Below are 18,177 nucleotides of genomic sequence, written 5' to 3'. Positions count from 1 at the left end.
TTGATGATATTGATTCTCCCAATCCATGAACGTTGAAGATTTGTCCATTATTTTGTATCTTCTTCTATTTCTTTCTTTTGTGTTTTTTAATTCTCATTGTAGAGATCTTTGACATCCTTGGTTAAATTATTCCAAAGTATTTGATTTTTTTGTAGCTATTGTGAATGGTATTGCTCTTAGAAGTTCTTTCTCAGCCATGACACTGTTTGTGTATACAAAAGCTGTTGAATTTGTGTATTGATTTTATATCCTGCTACTTTACCAAACTCTTATATGAGTTTCAATAGTCTCTTAGTGAAGTCTTTTGGATCCCTTAATATAGAATCATGTCTTCTGCAAATAGGGATAGTTTGACTTCCTCCTTCCCAATTTATATCCCTTTGATTTCTTTTTCTTTCTGTGGGGAGCAACTGGGAGCAACTCGGACTAGACTGTTACTGGAATTAAGACTTATTCTATGCATCTGCTCTCCCACAATATGGCGCTGAGAAGGGAGTAACAACTTCTACGCAGCTGCCTCTCACCAACTTGAGTGATGACCTGCAGGAGCTGATCCTGCTCCTGATTGCAGGAGAGCAGTGTACTCGGCGTGTGGGTAGCAGAGTTGGGATTGGCGGAAGAGGACTATAAAGGAGGAGAGAGACAACATGCACCAGGAACATCTATCTGAAGGAACACCTGTGCAGCCCCCGAGAGAGCCGGCCGGCGGTGTGCCACTCCCCCGCAGAAGTGGGGAAAGTGGCTAGGGGGAACCGCCCTTCCACGGAGGTGGAAGGGTCGGTAGCCAACCCGGGAAGAACCAGCAGCAAACCCGGGGAGGGCCGAGCAGACGAAAGAACAACGCAGGGTCCTGTGTCGTTCCTCCACGAAGACGGGGAGCGACACTTTCCTGATGTCTCTTGCTAAAACTTCCAGGACTACATTGAATAGAAATAGTGAGAGTGAGCATCCCTGTTTGTACCAGATCTCAGTGGGAGCGCTTCCAACATTCCCTATTCAGTATGATGCTGGCCATGGGTTTGTCATAAATTGACTTGATTGTGTTGAGGAACGTTCCTTCTAAACCCAATTTGCTTAAGAGTTTTCATCATGAAAAGGTGTTGTATTTTATCAAATACTTTCTCTGAATCTTTTGAGATAATCATTTAGGTTTTGTTCAGCAGTTTGTAAATGTGCTATTTCACATTGATTTGTGAATGTTGAATCATCCCTGCATACCAGGGATAAATCCCACTTGGTCCAAGTGAATGAGCTTTCTGATGTGTAGTTGGATTCATTGGCCAGAATTTTGGTGAGGATTTTTGCTTCTATGTTCATCAGGGAAATTTGTCTGTAGTTCTCTTTCTCTGTTGCATCTTTTCTCGATTTAGGAATTAAGATAATGCTGGCTTCATAGAATTCAGGAGGATGACTTCCCTTTCAATTGTTTTAAATGATTTGAGAAGAATTAGAGTTCTTCTTTAAATGTTTGGTAGAATTCAGCAGTGAAGCCATCTGGTCCTGGTCTTTTCTTTGTTGAGAAAGCCTTTATTACTGATTCAACTTCTGTCTTGGTTATGGGTCTGTTTAGGTTTTCGTTGTCTTCATGACTCAATTTAGGTAGATTGTATGTGTCCAGGAATCTATCCATTTCTTCTAGGTTTCCCAGTTTGTTGGCATACTGCTCTTTGTAGTGGTTTCTGATGATTCTTTTTATTTCTGTGGTGTCCGTTGTTACATTTCTTTTTCATCTATAATTTTATTGATTTGGTTCTTCTCTGCCCTTTTTTTGGTTAGTTGGGCCAATGGTGTGTCAGTATTATTTTTTTAAAAAAAAAACAGCTCTTCGTCTTGCTGATCTTTTGTATTTTTTGTTTCAATTTTGTTGATTTCTTCTCTAATTTTAATTACTTCTTTTCTGCTACTAGTTTTGGGTTTGGTTTGCTGTTGCTTTTCTAGATCCTTGAGGTGCATAGATAATTCATTTATTTGGTGCCTTTCCAGTTTCTTGATGTAAGCACCAACTGCTATAATCTTTCCTCTTAACACTGCTTTTGCTATATCCCACAAATTTTGGTATGTTGGATTGTCTTCATTTGTTTCCAGAAATTTTTTGATTTCTTCTATGACCCACTGTTCATTCAGAAACATGTTGTTCATTCTCCATGTGTTTGCATATGTTCTGGAGATTCCTGAGTTGATGATTTCCAGCTTCATTGCATTGTGGTCTGAGAAGATGCATGGTATCATTTCGATTTTTTTGAAAATGCTGAGACTTACTTTATGGCCTAACATATGGTCAATCCTAGAGAAAGTTCTGTACACTGGAGGAACAAAATATGTATTCTGTGGCTGTAGGGTGGAAGGCTCTGTTGATATCTGCTGGGTCTATTTGGTCTATGGTGTCACTTAACTCTGTTGTTTCTTTGTTTATTTTCTCTGTGATTGATCTGTCCTTTGCTGGAAATGGGGTATTGAAATCCCTAATTACTACTGTATTTGAGTCTATATCTCCATTTAAATCCTTTAACAATTCTTTTAAATAACCAGGTTTTCTGTAATTAGGTGCATATTCATTTATAATAGTCACATCTTCCAGTTGAATTGATCCTTAATCATTATATAGTGTCCTTCTTTGTCTCTTTTACTAGTTTTTGTGTTTAAGTCTATTTTGTCTGACATTAGGATGGCTCCACCAGTTCTTTTTTGGTTTCTGTTAGCATGGATTATCTTTTTCCATCCTTTCACTTTCAGTCTGCGTGCATCTTTGTTGGTAAGGTGTGTTTCTTGTAGGCAGCAGATAAATGAATTTTGTTTTTTAATCCATTCAGCCAGTCCGTGTCTTTTAACTGGGGAGTTGAGACCATTTACATTGTGACTGTTGTTAAATACTGTCTTTGCCCTGCCATGTTTCCTTAAATAGCCGCATTTATGTTTGGATTTCCTTTGTACTTTTCCTGGGTTATTTTCTGCTTTCTTCTTCTTTTGTAGTGATGTTCCTCTTTCTGAGTTTCTGTGTGAAGCACATTCTTGAGCATCTTTTGTAGGGCTGGGCGATTAGTTACAAATTCTTTCAATTTCTGCTTATTGTGGAAGATCCTTATTTCTCCTTCATTCATAAATGAGATTTTTGCAGGGTACAGTATTCTGGGTTGACAGTTTTTTCTCTTAGGACTTCAAATGTGTCTCACCATTGTCTCCTTTCCGGTAGGGTTTGCCATGAGAAGTCCGGAGAGAGTCTAATTGGGTTTCCTCTGAATGTGATTTGTCGTTTCTCTTGTGCACATTTTAATATCTCTTCTTTGTGAGTTTTGCCACAATGTATCATGGTGAAGTTCTTTTCTGGTCATGTCTATTGGGAGTTCTGTGTATTTCTTGTACTTGGATGTCTATGTTTTTCTCCAGATTGTGGATTAGAAGGCCTTCTTAATGAAATAATAATAGAGAATATTATTTCTATGGAGAATAGAGAATAATATTTCTCCATAGAAATAATATTCTCTATTATTATTTCATTAAGAAGGCCTTCTAATCCCTCTCTCTTTCCACACCTTCCAGAATTCCTAGGGTAGTTTGATAAAATCTTATAAATCTCCAACTGTGATTTTTTAATTTTCTGATTTCTTGTTCTTATATTTGGTCTGACTGTATTATTTCCAGAAGTTTTGTCTTCTAGTTCTGATATTCTTTTTTCTGTTTTATCTATTCTATTGCTAAGACATTCCACTGCATTTTTTATTTGGCACCAATCTCCTTGCTCAGTCCCTCTGCCACTCCTTCACTGCACATCTGCCACCTCTCCCTCCTCTGTTCCCCCAGCATGGACCTGAGCAGTCTCTGGTGAACTCCTGGGCCAACTTCTTGTGATTCTTCTGCCAGCTTGTATCCCTTCTGCTCACTAAGTATCCATTTTTCCCCTCACAACTCAGAATATCCCACTGCTATACTGCCATCTTGCCCCCACAACACACACAAAGCTATCATAACCAAAACAACACACATAGACTTAAATGTAAGACACAAAACTTCAAAACCACTAAGGAAAATATAGAAGATAAATTTTAAAACATTGGCTTGGGAAAATATTTTTATATGACTCCAAAACACAACGAAAGCAAAAATTAACAAATGCTATTACATCAAACTAAAAAGACTTCTGTACGGTAAAGGAGATAGTCAACAGAGTGAAAAGACAGCCTACAGAATGGGAGAAAGTTACTCATCTGGCAAGGGATAAATTTCTAAAATGAATATATAAAGATCTCAACTCATAGGAAAGCATAATCTGGCTTAAAAATAGGCAATGACCTGAACAGACATTTCTCAAAACAGGACATAGAAAAGGCCAATAAATATAAGAGAAAATGCTCAACATCACTAATCATCAGGGAAATGCAGATCAAAACCATAAGATAAAATTTCACCCCATTTAAAATGGCTGTTCTCTAGAAGACAAAAACAAATACTCATGAGGATTTGGGGGAAAAAATGCCATTCACATACACTGTTGGTGAGAATGTAAATTAGGATACTCATTATGGAGAACATTATAGAGGTTCCTCAAAAATCTAAAAGTAGATCTACCAACTATGCAACCCAGCAATCTTACTACTGGGTATATATTCAAAGCAAATGAGATCAGTATGTCAAAGTGACACCGGTACTCACATGTTCATTGCAGAAATATTCACAATAGCCAGAATATGTGGCCAACCTTGGTTTCCATCATTGGATGAATGGATAAAGAAAATGGGCTATATATTTACACAATCAAGTATTACTCATCCTAAAAGAATAAAATAATGTTTTCAGTCACATGGGTAGAGCTGGAGGTCATGTTAAATAAATCTGGTACAGGTAGACATGGTCTGTCTTACTTGTGGATGATAACTTGATCTTAAAGAAATAGAAAGTAGAATGGCAGGTACCAGAATCTACAAATGATGTGGAGGAGGGAGGAAGACAGAGAAGATGGTTAACAGGTACAGGGGTACAGTTGGAAAGGAGGAATAAGTTCTAATATTCTGTAGTACAACTATAGTAGGATAACTGTAATTGACAACATATAATTCTATGTTTTGAAATAGCTTATAGAGATGATTTTAAATATTCCCAGCACAAAGAAACGATCAATATTTGAAGTGATAGATATGCTAGTTACCCTAATCTGACCGTTGCACATTGCATACATGTAAGGAAATGCCATACTGTACCTCATAAGCATGTAAAATTATTGTGTGTCAATTTTTTTAAAAAAATTTTAAGGAAGATGACCAAAGCAATATTAATTCAGTTGAAACTGTATTCCCACATGAAGGAAAAGAAATCAAAACCATCCTGTTTCTCCCACCTGGAGATGTTACCTAAAATTTTGTTCTCAGTGATCTTGCAACTCACTCCCAGTGGCTATATTTTTCCTTGGCAGGATAGGATATGACCCTCACTTCTTCCTATTCAAGTCACACTGCAAACCTATGAGATCATTTAATCCAAAACACCAAACAGTGAATAGCTGACAGTTCTAATAGAACTTGACACTTGACCCTGAAAATAAATGCTCCTGAAAAATCAGTATAAAAGAGATCACAAAGAATTACCAACCTCGTGTCTCAAGTTTGAATTGCATTTGGCTAATAAAAAGAGGACTATGATGATTTATGAGAAGTTTAATCTCATGCATAAAACATGTCCAAAAAAATCCAATCTAGGACCAGTATGATTACTCCTTGTTGGGGACTCTCATTCCTGTCTCTTTACAAGTATATCTTGAGCATTGGCTGGCATCTCCATAGTTACTTCATGATATAATATGACAAATCATCACATTTTCATTCCAGAAAGGAAGTAGAAAAGCACTAAGAGGCAAAAAGCCACCTTTGGCTATCTGATCTCATTTTAGAGAATTTTCTGAAAGCCCCATCCAATAATTTTTATTTCAAATCATTGTAGAAACCCCAAAACCCTGGTCTACTCACCCAGTGTATGGCAAGTCAATCACTGACATTGGGGTGTTGAAAGAAACATATTGCAAAGCACAGAGCAAGGAACTGGGCAGCTGTCCCTTAAACCCAGACTTTTATAGCTTTAAGTTGAAGTTAAGAAGTACATGTTCAGTTTGTGCACAGGTCCCTAGTTAGTATGCAGAGCACATGGCCCTCCTTTGATCAGTGATAGCATGTACTCCTAGGAATTTTGATGAGATCTAGTGAGTCTCCATCATGTATTTTTTTGTGCTGGGGTTTCTGGAAAAAGTTTCCAAACAAAACTGAACATCAAGATACTATCTATATGGGACTGGCTGCCATTTATGATGCTGGCATCTCATATGGTGCCAGTTCAAGTCCTGGCCGCTCCTCTTCTGATCCAGCTCCCTGCTAATATGCCTGAGAAAGCAGCAGAGGATGTCCCAAGTCCTTGGGCCCCTGAACCAAGCTCTTGGCTCTGTCCAGGGGTCCTGGCCCAGCCCTGGCCATTGAAGCCATTTGGGGAATGAACCAGCAGGTAGAAGATCTCTGTGTCTCTGTCTCTGTCTTCTCTTCTAACTCTGCCTTTCAAATAAATAGATCTTGAAAAAGAAAAATGTTATCTATATAGGAGACAAATGCGCACTCCCTCAATTTAGAGAGTTAATAAGAGGTTGCTTTGCAAAGAAACTTTAAGAAAAAGAAAGGAGGCTGAGAGACTATGGGAGACTAAGGTCTCATAATGTCTACTATCTGTCTATATCAAAGGCATTATACAGGGACTTGGTTTCATAGTTGTAGCTCAAAGGAGGATGAATAACATCTTTAGAAGGGCACTATGTCACCAAAAGCAAAATAGGATTTTGTTTTTATAAAAGAGGAGAATTGTATTGGGTAGACACCCAATAGTGTCTACTGTATAAAGGAGAGACTAGATGAGTTAGAAAACAGGAGAGTTCAAATAAGGATGTTCCTGAGACTGGAACCCGGGGCAGTACAGATTTCAGGAGATAAGAGACAGATCAAGAAATTGTCTTGACCTCATGTGTCTTTTTACCTTTCTGTCTTAGCTTGGTGTTTTCCATGAATGGGCAGGAGATACAAGAATGCCCAGGGCAGCAATTCAGTCTAATGTTCCCAGGCATAGGAAACTGGATTTTGATAACTGTTACTCTGTTTGGGTTAAGAGGCATCAGGTTCCTCTGAATATTTGTAAGTAAATTTTTCTTTAAGAAAGATGATAGAGGCCGGCACTACGGCTCACTAGGCTAATCCTCTGCCTGCGGCACTGGCACCCCAGGTTCTAGTCTCAGTTGGGGCACCGGGTTCTGTCCAGTTGCTCCTCTTCCAGTCCAGCTCTCTGCTGTGGCCCGGGAAGGCAGTGGAGGATGGCCCAAGTGCTTGGGCGCTGCACCCACATGGGAGACCAGGAGGAAGCACCTGGCTCCTGGCTTCGGATTGGCGTGGCATACTGGCTGCAGCGCGCCAGCCGTAGCAGCCATTTGGGGGGTGAACCAACAGAAGGAAGACCTTTCTCTCTGTCTCTCTCTCTCTCTCACTATCTCTCTCTCTCTCTCTCTCACTGTCTAACTCTGCGTGTCAAAAAAAAAATAAAAAGAAGAGAAAGATGATAGAAAAATTAATTTTTGTGTCACTGCAATATTATGATTTACTAAGAAATACATTAGTCTTTATCCCTGATTCCTGACACCAAAGTCCTACAACCCTGGAATTTCCTGAATGATGGAGGCGGATGGAATATCTTTTGTTGTTCCTATTGAGCCTCTTCCAACAATATCTGAGTTTATTCTAATAAGGTGATTCTTTAAGGATGTGGACTGGGTTCCAGGAGAATCAACCATGCGATTAAAGGGTTGAAACTTCCAGCCTCACACTCTTCCTGTCCATCAACTTCCTAGGAGGAGAGACTAGATATTGAGTTTAATAATTGATGGCTATGGTTTAACCAATCATCCTAAACCCTTAGTCATGGACTTGGGAGATCTTCCATGTTGGTAACACTTGGAGGTATTGGGAGGGTTGCACACCTGGGCTGTGCACAGAGGCTCCCTGCTTCTTCCCCATACCTTCCCCTACATGTCTCTTCCATTTGATTGTCCCTCAGTTGTATGATTTATAACATACTGTAAATAGTAATTCATGTATTTCCCTGAGTTCTGTGAGCTAGTCTAGTAAATTATTGGACTCAAGGAGTTACATGATCCTTGATTTATAGCCAGTTGATCAGAAGTACAACATGAGACTTGGAACTGGCATCTGAAATTTGGCAACAGTCTTCTGGAACGGAACCTTTAACTTGTGCACTAATTCCAGATGGCATCAAAATTAAATTACAGAACTTCCAGTTGGTTTCTTTCTGGGGGGTTGAAGTATTGCTTAATGTGACACAGTTGGTGTCAGAAGTGTTAAGTAGCAGAATAACCTTTAAGTTACTCTGTAAGTATTCAAAAGTGGCAACTGACCCAGCCCTTTAAAAACATAATTTAATTAAAATGTGCAAGACAGGTTAATCCTCCACCTGCGGCATCGGCATCCCATATGGGCACCTATTGTAGTCCCAGCTGCTGCTCTTCCATTCCAGCTCTTTGCTCTGGCCTGGGAAAGCAATAGAAGATGGCCCAAGTGCTTGGACTCCTGCACCCATGTCAGGGCTCCTGGCTCCAACTCAGGTCCAGCCATTGCAGCCATTTAGGGAGTGGACCAGTGGATAGAAGACCTTTCTCTCTGTCTCTCCCTCTCACTGTCTGTAACTCTACCTCTCAAATAAATAAATAAAATCTTAAAAAATAAAATGTATAAAACATTGAGGGGCAAGACAACTTATAGAAAATGACTGCATTCTATTGCAGTGTAATCTTGCTGCTACTGTAAAATTTCTCAATGTAGGCTAGTTTTTAAAACTATTTTAAAAGATGAGTAATACCTATCTATAGGGAATTTTCACACCAGTTGAGAGGACATGGGAAATATTTGTTCTCTACTCATATGCTTCAAATCATAGTGGAAAATGTACTGTCTTAAAAATTCCATGCATGGCCGGCGCCATGGCTCAATAGGCTAATCCTCTGCCTTGCGGCGCCGGTACACCGGATTCTAGTCCCAGTCGGGGCGCCGGATACTGTCCCAGTTGCCCCTCTTCCAGGCCAGCTCTCTGCTACGGCCAGGGAGTGCAGCGGAGGATGGCCCAAGTGCTTGGGCCCTGCACCCCATGGGAGACCAGGAGAAGCACCTGGCTCCTGCCTTCAGATCAGCGCGGCGCGGCGGCCATTGGAGGGTGAACCAACGGCAAAAGGAAAACGTTTCTCTCTGTCTCTCTCTTTCACTGTCCACTCTGCCTGTCAAAAAAAAAATCCCATTCATAAAACTGGCTTTGAGAGAAGGGTGGGGCAGGGTGAACTATTTACAGTGCTCAAAATTTCAGAGGCTTAACCACAATGTGTCAAATACAGGATTAGATGTCATAGTGAACAAGACTTCCCTTGTTTTGGTGGCCTAAGTATCAGAGCCAGCCTGTCCTAAAATGTAGAATTTAAGCTTTAATCAACTTATCAGTTTAAAGAAGAAATAAAATCCACTCTTGATAATTTTAAAATTTAACTTCTGACATCTATTTGCTGAGATCACCCTTGAATTCTTCAGTAAAATGCGTTATTGAAGGTCCTTCAAAAATGCTCCCAAGTATATGCCTCTAAGTGTAAAGAAGTTGTGGGGAGCAACTCGGACTAGACTGTTACTCAAATTAAGACTTATTCTATGCATCTGCTCTCCCACAATATGGCGCTGGGAGAGGAGTAAACAGCTTCTACGCAGCTGCCTCTCGCCAACTTGAGTGATGACCTGCAGGAGCTGATCCTGCTCCTGATTGGAGGAGAGCAGTGTACTCGGCATGTGGGTAGCAGAGTTGGGATTGGTGGAAGAGGATATAAAGGAGGAGAGAGACAACATGCACTAGAAACATCTGAGGAACACCTGAGCAGCCCCCGAGAGAGCCGGCCGGCGGTGTGCCGCTCCCCTGTGGAAGTGGGGAAAGTGGCAGGGGGGCCCGCCCCTCCACGGAGGTGGAGGGACGGCAGCCAACCCGGGAAGAACCAGCAGCAAACCCGGGGAGGGCCGAGCAGACAAAAGAACAGCGCAGGGTCCTGTGTCGTTCCTCCGCGAAGAGGGGGAGCCACAGGAGTATATTAACACTTACACTCTGCTGATTGCCTTCAGAAGGAAATTCAGTTTTATCTGAATGTACACATAATTTTTATGAAGATTTTAATCCTTACTGAGTTTCATGTCTCTATTCATTCACTTTTCAATCCAGATCCAACTGGCTCAAAAGCCCTGATGGGGATTCTGACCAACTCTTCCGCATGGTGGCAGAGGTCTTCATCCTGTGGTGTAAATCACATGTAAGGATAGATTTGTGCCCTGGATTTAGCTTGGCTGAGAAAGGTATACACCTTGGGAAACATTTTTGTAATATTTTCTTTTCTATTTCTCCCTGTTTAGAACTTCAAGAGGGAAGAACAAAATTTTGTGATTCAGAATGAAATTAATAACTTGGCATTTTTAACTGGAGACAGCAAAAGCAAGATGTCAAAAGTAAGTCCTTAGAAATCAACTGCAAAAACTCCAATGTTGTCCTCACCCATGACTTGTATCTGTTTTATATGTTTTAAAAATTAGCACTGAGTACACTTAGGGCAGACCACATAATCCACAGTCTCTACTGTCGTTTCTTTGAGAATGATCCAGAAAAAAAAACGCTCTAAAATAAGCATGGTCATCACATTCTGTGAATAAAGAGCTGCTTGTATGTAGACAGTTGAAGTTCCAAGCCTTGCCTAAGGCATTTGAGAGGTCTCCAAAACAAAGTTGGTGGTTTTGAAATAGAACTACCTCCTGTGTAGTGGAACTACAGAAATACATACGCCTGCAGCCACCTTTGGATTAGCTAAGAGGAAATGACCTTGCTTTGAAGATTTCAATAGCACATATACTCTAACATTATGCTTGGTTCCCTCCTATCTGGAACACTCAATACTTGTTTTATTTCAGCTGTGTTGACCTCCTAATGCCTTCCGTTTTATTTTCCATGACAGTTGCGTTCAGAAAGCCAAATACTTCTCCATCTCTCTCCAGGAATGTTTGAAAAGGGGCATAACAGACATCTGTCTGAAAACAGAGTAACCTATAGGGTGGAGTGTAGCAGGACTACAGAGGTAGACATGGGCCTCCTAGCTCCTCCTGAGATAGCTCTGCACAATGAGGCTTTATTATTTTGATTGGAAAGAACTCTCAGGTGTACACAGCAAAGCAAAACCTACTTAAATGCGAAGTTTTGTTACCAGCAATTATGGCTTAGCCTCGACTCTGAGAAATGTTTCTCCGCAATGGTTGAGGTATATGTCAAGTGTAACTGACCTGTAATGCCTGAGATGTGTATCTCTTTCATTGCTGGTGCAGTGCTGCCCTTGAGGAACATGAAGGTGGAATATGCATGGTGGAGAAGTCAAAGTCAGTTCTGGAAAGATGAGAATCATAGCTTTGTAGTGAATACCTTCCTCGGGCATATTTCCAAATAACCACTTGGGATGGAGAACCTGTGTATATAGAGCTACAGACAAGGGGCGTTGTTATACTGAAAATGAAAACTTCAGCACCCACAGCTCCACTAGAGTGTGACTAGCTCTAGTCAATGACAATGACTCTGAACTTTCCATCTCTTCCATCTTTTGGATGTGTTGATACTAATACCTCCCAGTGTTCAAAAACTGACTGGAGAATTTAAGATATACTCCAAGTATACCTGACTATACACTTTTTTAATATGCACTGCTTCACAAAGTTTAACCAACAAAATTGCACGTATGAAAAGCAGAAAGACTTTCAATGGGAATCTTGACTGCCAAGGACCCTTATGGTGGATCCTTTTGTGCTTTGGACACTTTTGTTTGATTTTTCAAAAATTATTCACCCTTTTAGTAACCACAGCTGCAGCTTGCGTGAGGTTACATAAGGTAGGGTTTTTCAGACTCCATCTCCCTAGGATACTGAGCTTATCTGAACTTCCTCTTCAGTCTTCTATAGCCATCACAAACTCTCCTTTGACTCATGTATTATAGGGTCAGCAAATCCTAGGCAGTTTCCAAGCTATCTTCAGCTTCAGGTAGATTTGCTGGCTCAGGGCTGAATTGGTTAGCATCTTTTGTGATTTTCAAGGGATGGCAGCAAAGCAATGGAAGTGACTGTGATAACAAGGATTAGAAACACAGATGAGCAGAAATGGCAAAGATACCTCAGCCCTCTGGTGAGGAATGGATACTCAGAGTCCTTGGTTTTCTTTTGGAAAGAGATAAGGTGACAGAAAATGACATTCAAAACTCACTTGCTAACAAAATAACCGGATACTTGGTTCATTCACATGATTGAATAAGGAAACGGAAGTGCTTGCATTGTCAGAGCGTGGTCATGTTCAGGATCTGGGCATCTTCTTTCTTTGGTAAGGTTAGTCTGCAGATGCAAACTCTCATGTTTTTTCCATTGATGCTGTAAGACAGTATTTTTTGACTCACATGGAATAGGGTCAAAGTTACAATGTAATGGATATGAGGGGAACCCCTACATGCTAAATAGTATGTGCAGTGCTCCTCAAGGTGATAAGTTTTCACATTGTTCCGGGACACAGGATAGTAGAACATTGGCTGGAAACTCAAAGGAAGCTCAATCCTACCCTTGGCCCAGCCTTTGCATCACTCACTCCGCTGCACTCTAATTTATCAATCTATGGAATGAAATTGAACTTACTCCCTGACTTTCTGCAGCTCTAAGATACTCTGATTAAAAGTCAGTTTTTAGCAATATCTCTAGCTTAGAAAGATATTTGATAAATGCAGTACACTGTTTCGCACTGAGAGATGCCATGTTCCCATAAACAATGAATCACAAACACTTCTGTTATTTTTTAAATACGGAACTACATGCTGAAGAGCCAGAGGAGTGGTGTTCTTCTTTGTCAGCAATATAATCCCCATAGCCTTGGCTTCCCTGCAATCTTCTGTTCTCTCTACTACCTGATCTGAGTAGTCATCTGTCACCTGTGCTTGCCTTTACCTCCACTCTTACTTGAATTCTGGTGTTGTATAAAGGAAATTGGCCTCAGTGCCCATGGCAGCCTTTGTGGAAGATGTGTACGTGAATGCTGCATGCCACACACACTGCACATGCCATTGTGAATGGAAAATATACAGTGGGCCACACCATTCATACTTGATGAATTGAAGGTCAGCTCAACTTATTTTTCTGGCAGCTAATGCAGATTTTATTTTGGAGAACTCATTGTATATTTTGTTTATATAACACCAGTTTGCAAATATATATTAAGCTAATTGTAAGTAAGCTGAGCAAGTATTTTTTGTTTTGTTTTTAAACTTGTTTTGTTTTCTGGAAAAATGCCAGCATCTTCCTCGGAGGGGAATGGTAAGTTAGAACACGTTTAGCCCAAGAAATGCCAGTTTCTTGGCCAAGGTTATTATAAACAGTGAAATAAAAAGAGTTGTGATGCAGGGAAATATTAGAATGCCTCATGGTTTAAAGCCACTTCACCCCATGGAGTATGATTTCTGTGGGTTGAAAAAGGACAGGAGTTATTTTAGAAGACAGTTTTTCCAAGGACATATACAACCTAATGTGCAAGCTTTCTTGTGGCCCCATTTGCCTCTCTTTCTCATTTTTTTTCTCTTTGATTCTTTACCTCACTTCTTTTCTCTTGTTTTCATTTCCTTTATTCTTGCATTTGTGCTCGGTCATGCTTGCTAGTTCTCTTACACTTTCTCCACTCACACTCATACACATGCACATGTACACTCTGCATTGGCCCCTCTCGCACACTCATACACATGCACATGTACACTCTGCATTGGCCCCTCTCTCTCACTCATACACATGTACACTCTGCATTGGCCCCTCTCGCACACTCATACACATGCACATGTACACTCTGCATTGGCCCCTCTCTCTCACTCATACACATGTACACTCTGCATTGGCCCCTCTCGCACACTCATACACATGCACATGTACACTCTGCATTGGCCCCTCTCTCTCACTCATACACATGCACATGTACACTCTGCATTGGCCCCTCTCTCTCACTCATACACATGCACATGTACACTCTGCATTGGCCCCTCTCGCACACTCATAGACATGCACATGTACACTCTGCCTTGGCCCCTCTCGCACACTCATAGACATGCACATGTACACTCTGCATTGGCCCCTCTCGCACACTCATAGACATGCACATGTACACTCTGCATTGGCCCCTCTCGCACACTCATAGACATGCACATGTACACTCTGCATTGGCCCCTCTCGCACACTCATACACATGCACATGTACACTCTGCATTGGCCCCTCTCGCACACTCATACACATGCACATGTACACTCTGCATTGGCCCCTCTCGCACACTCATACACATGCACATGTACACTCTGCATTGGCCCCTCTCACACACTCATACACATGCACATGTACACTCTGCATTGGCCCCTCTCGCACACTCATACACATGCACATGTACACTCTGCATTGGCCCCTCTCTCTCACTCATACACATGCACATGTACACTCTGCATTGGCCCCTCTCACACTCATACACATGCACATGTACACTCTGCCTTGGCCCCTCTCACACTCATAGACATGCACATATACACTCTGCATTGGCCCCTCTCGCACACTCATAGACATGCACATGTACACTCTGCCTTGGCCCCTCTCGCACACTCATAGACATGCACATGTACACTCTGCATTGGCCCCTCTCGCACACTCATACACATGCACATGTACACTCTGCCTTGGCCCCTCTCGCACACTCATACACATGCACATGTACACTCTGCCTTGGCCCCTCTCGCACACTCATACACATGCACATGTACACTCTGCATTGGCCCCTCTCGCACACTCATACACATGCACATGTACACTCTGCCTTGGTCCCTCTCGCACACTCATAGACATGCACATGTACACTCTGCATTGGCCCCTCTCGCACACTCATACACATGCACATGTACACTCTGCATTGGCCCCTCTCGCACACTCATACACATGCACATGTACACTCTGCCTTGGCCCCTCTCGCACACTCATAGACATGCACATGTACACTCTGCCTTGGCCCCTCTCGCACACTCATAGACATGCACATGTACACTCTGCATTGGCCCCTCTCGCACACTCATACACATGCACATGTACACTCTGCATTGGCCCCTCTCGCACACTCATAGACATGCACATGTACACTCTGCCTTGGCCCCTCTCGCACACTCATAGACATGCACATGTACACTCTGCCTTGGCCCCTCTCGCACACTCATAGACATGCACATGTACACTCTGCATTGGCCCCTCTCGCACACTCATACACATGTATATGTGTACTCTGCATTGGCCCCTCTCTCACACTCATACACATGTACATGTACACTCTACATTGCCCCTCTCACATTCATACACATGTACATGTACACTCTGCATTGGCCCCTCTCACACTCATACACATGCACATGTACACTCTGCATTGGCCACTCTCGCACACTCATAGACATGCACATGTACACTCTGCATTGGCCCCTCTCGCACACTCATACACATGCACATGTGTACTCTGCATTGGCCCCTCTCGCACACTCATACACATGCACATGTACACTCTGCATTGGCCCCTCTCGCACACTCATAGACATGCACATGTACACTCTGCATTGGCCCCTCTCTCACACTCATGCACATGTACACTCTGCATTGGCCATGTCCTCTCTCTGTGTGTCTCCCCACCACCTTATCCCTCTCTCTATCCTCTCGTTCCCTGTGCTACTCCTCCTCCCTTCTCTTACTTCTCTTGCTCACTCCTTCTTTCCCACTCCATGTCTCTCCCCATTCCCCCTCCTTGTCTCTCTTCCCTTCCCTTGCTCTCTCCCTCACCCTCTCTCTTTTCCCTTCTCTTTTCTCCCTCTCTCTTCCGCACCCTGCTCCATCTCTCCCTTTCTTCCAGCTCCTTCCTTCCTTCCCTCTTCTTTCTCAGACAACTTTCCAGGAAATCTCCTTTTCCTGTAATTTTAATGTTGAGTTGACTTGTCTCCACTTTTCCCTCTCAAATGGCATATGAACTTCCAGTGGTACGATTTGCCTTTGTTCATGAATTGATAGAATGTTCCCTGCCCCATCTGTGCAAAACACCAATATGTGGTGTGTCCTCCTCAAACTCCTTTATCCCTTAAAAGTATTTTTGCTTTAAGGTTTATATATAAAATCAACTTTTGTCATAAACTAATGGTGATAATTTTTTACTTAAGTGTAGAAATATGGTATTATTTTGAAGGTATAGAAATTGAAATTAGGAGAATTGCAATGAGTTAACTAATCCTAGCAACATGGGAAGAATCTGTTACCCATAGGAGCCTTTGAACTAAGATCACAGAATTAGAAGAAAAAAACCTTCATCCTTTGCATTGTGGGTGATCCTGAATAACCTTAACTATTCCTAGAGAACTTGTTTTAAGGCAAATCTTTTAGCAGAAGTATAAGCCCCTTAGCTCCGCTCTCCCTTTTCTTTCTATAACCACAGATCTGCTAGGGTCAATTATGTGGTAGGTAGGAGGAAGAAAGAAAATCCATGTATTTGGTTATGGGACATATTGTCTGTAGCCCACCCTGGTCATGGGGGGAATGACTTGAAATTAATGAATTCATCCTAGTGAACAGAACTGAAGACTACCCCAGGTCAAGCCTCAGTGCCATACCCTCTAGAAGGGTGGTCTCAGAGTGGACTTCTCCCCTGGGATGGGTTGCTTGGCCTGGATGTAGGGCCTTGTGATCAAACTAACCTCCATCCTAACCTCTCACTTGCTCTCCATGCCATGCTCAACTGACTTGCAGAACGGTTGAGTTTCTGGTGCTGGCTGAGAAACTGGGGCTAAGAAGCTGTGACTAACATGTGGTACATTTGCTTTAGAGCCCTGCTTTTACTGACTGACTCTTCTCCTTGTTTCTTTTCTTTTGTCTTTCCACACAGGCCATGCAAGTAAAGGTACAGGTCAAATGCATGACGTGTCTTTTCTGTCCTAGTATTAGAGGTGCCGGGCTCTGGCCCCCTCTGCACTGTGATCACCATGGGGGTGGTACAGGATGGATTTGTCCCATCTGGAGGTCCCCAGGCCTGCGACAGGGGAGACAACTGCCTGTCAAAAGAATGAATGTAGGCCTACCCACCCTTGGAGAGGGGAAGCCGGGGAAGCCAACCAAGCCTCGCCCTAACTGAGGTCTCCTTGCTGTCTCTGCTCCATCCCCCAGCTGCCCTCTCATTTGGCAGCCAAAGCACACACAGAGATGGGATGACTGGCAGGGCTAGTGAGCCTTAGAGACTTGTCCCTCTGCAGTGCCACCCAGGGTCAGAGTCCTAGTTTCTGTTAGTAACTCCAGCCCTTTGACACTATACATGTGTTCTGCCTCTTGTACAAGGCTCCCATGATTCAAGGGGAATCCTCCAGGGACTAAACTCAAGAGTTAGAATTCAACAGTCAGCCATGAGTTTTTGCATGAAATATGTATATGGTAGAGTAAACCCTGGGACAACTTTCTTGTTACCCCTATAGGTTGTTCTGTGGAAAATTTTGTCTTTCTGATCTTAATGTGTGTCTGCTACCATTGTCCCAAGCCCTTTGCTCTAGGGATGTGGTAGAGAATACAGGTACAGAGGTGCAGGAACCAGTCCATATGTAGTTCTTAGAAAAGGAAAATGGAGCCCTGGTGAGACAGACTTGCCTCTGGAGTTTGGCTCAGACACTGTAGTTCTGTGTGGCCTTGGGAACATTACTTACATTTCCTGAGCATCATATTCTCATTTATAAAACTGACTTGATAATATTCAAGGTTGCTGAGAGGATTAGAAATGTTGTGTAAGTAGCAGGCACATTGGAGTCTCATCTTGTAGGCATCATTTATGATTAGAACAACATAAGAGTTGGCCAGATCAAATAGAAAGTGAGCAGGAAATAATCTGATCCACATGGTTACATTTCAAGCCTGTTTATTCAGTTGTGTCCTGTGTGTTACCATTTGCATTTTACATCTGTACATCCATTTACCACCCAGTTTATATACATTTAAGCAGATTCTGTCCCATGTGGATGGTCAGAGGCATTTTCA

General features: G+C 42.1%; 1 protein-coding gene across 12 annotated transcripts in view; it reads left to right on the top strand.

Annotated features, from left to right (window-relative positions):
* Window positions 1–18,177, top strand: part of RYR3 (ryanodine receptor 3) — a 582,715-nt gene that overhangs the window by 512,784 nt on the left and 51,754 nt on the right. For 11 of the 12 annotated variants that reach the window (XR_016217200.1, XM_089309149.1, XM_070053265.2 and 8 more), the window contains 2 exons: window positions 10,273–10,360; window positions 10,461–10,553. Coding sequence is in view for 11 of the 12 variants with exons in the window: in XM_089309149.1 (XP_089165275.1) it covers window positions 10,273–10,360; window positions 10,461–10,553 (181 nt within the window). In the remaining variant the exon portion in view is untranslated. 12 annotated transcript variants of the gene reach the window in all.

This window comes from Oryctolagus cuniculus, chromosome 12 (assembly GCF_051225735.1).
Source record: "Oryctolagus cuniculus isolate XC-2025 breed Fujian yellow rabbit chromosome 12, ASM5122573v1, whole genome shotgun sequence".
Taxonomy (NCBI): domain Eukaryota; kingdom Metazoa; phylum Chordata; class Mammalia; order Lagomorpha; family Leporidae; genus Oryctolagus; species Oryctolagus cuniculus.
This window is presented reverse-complemented; position numbering and strand designations above follow the sequence as displayed.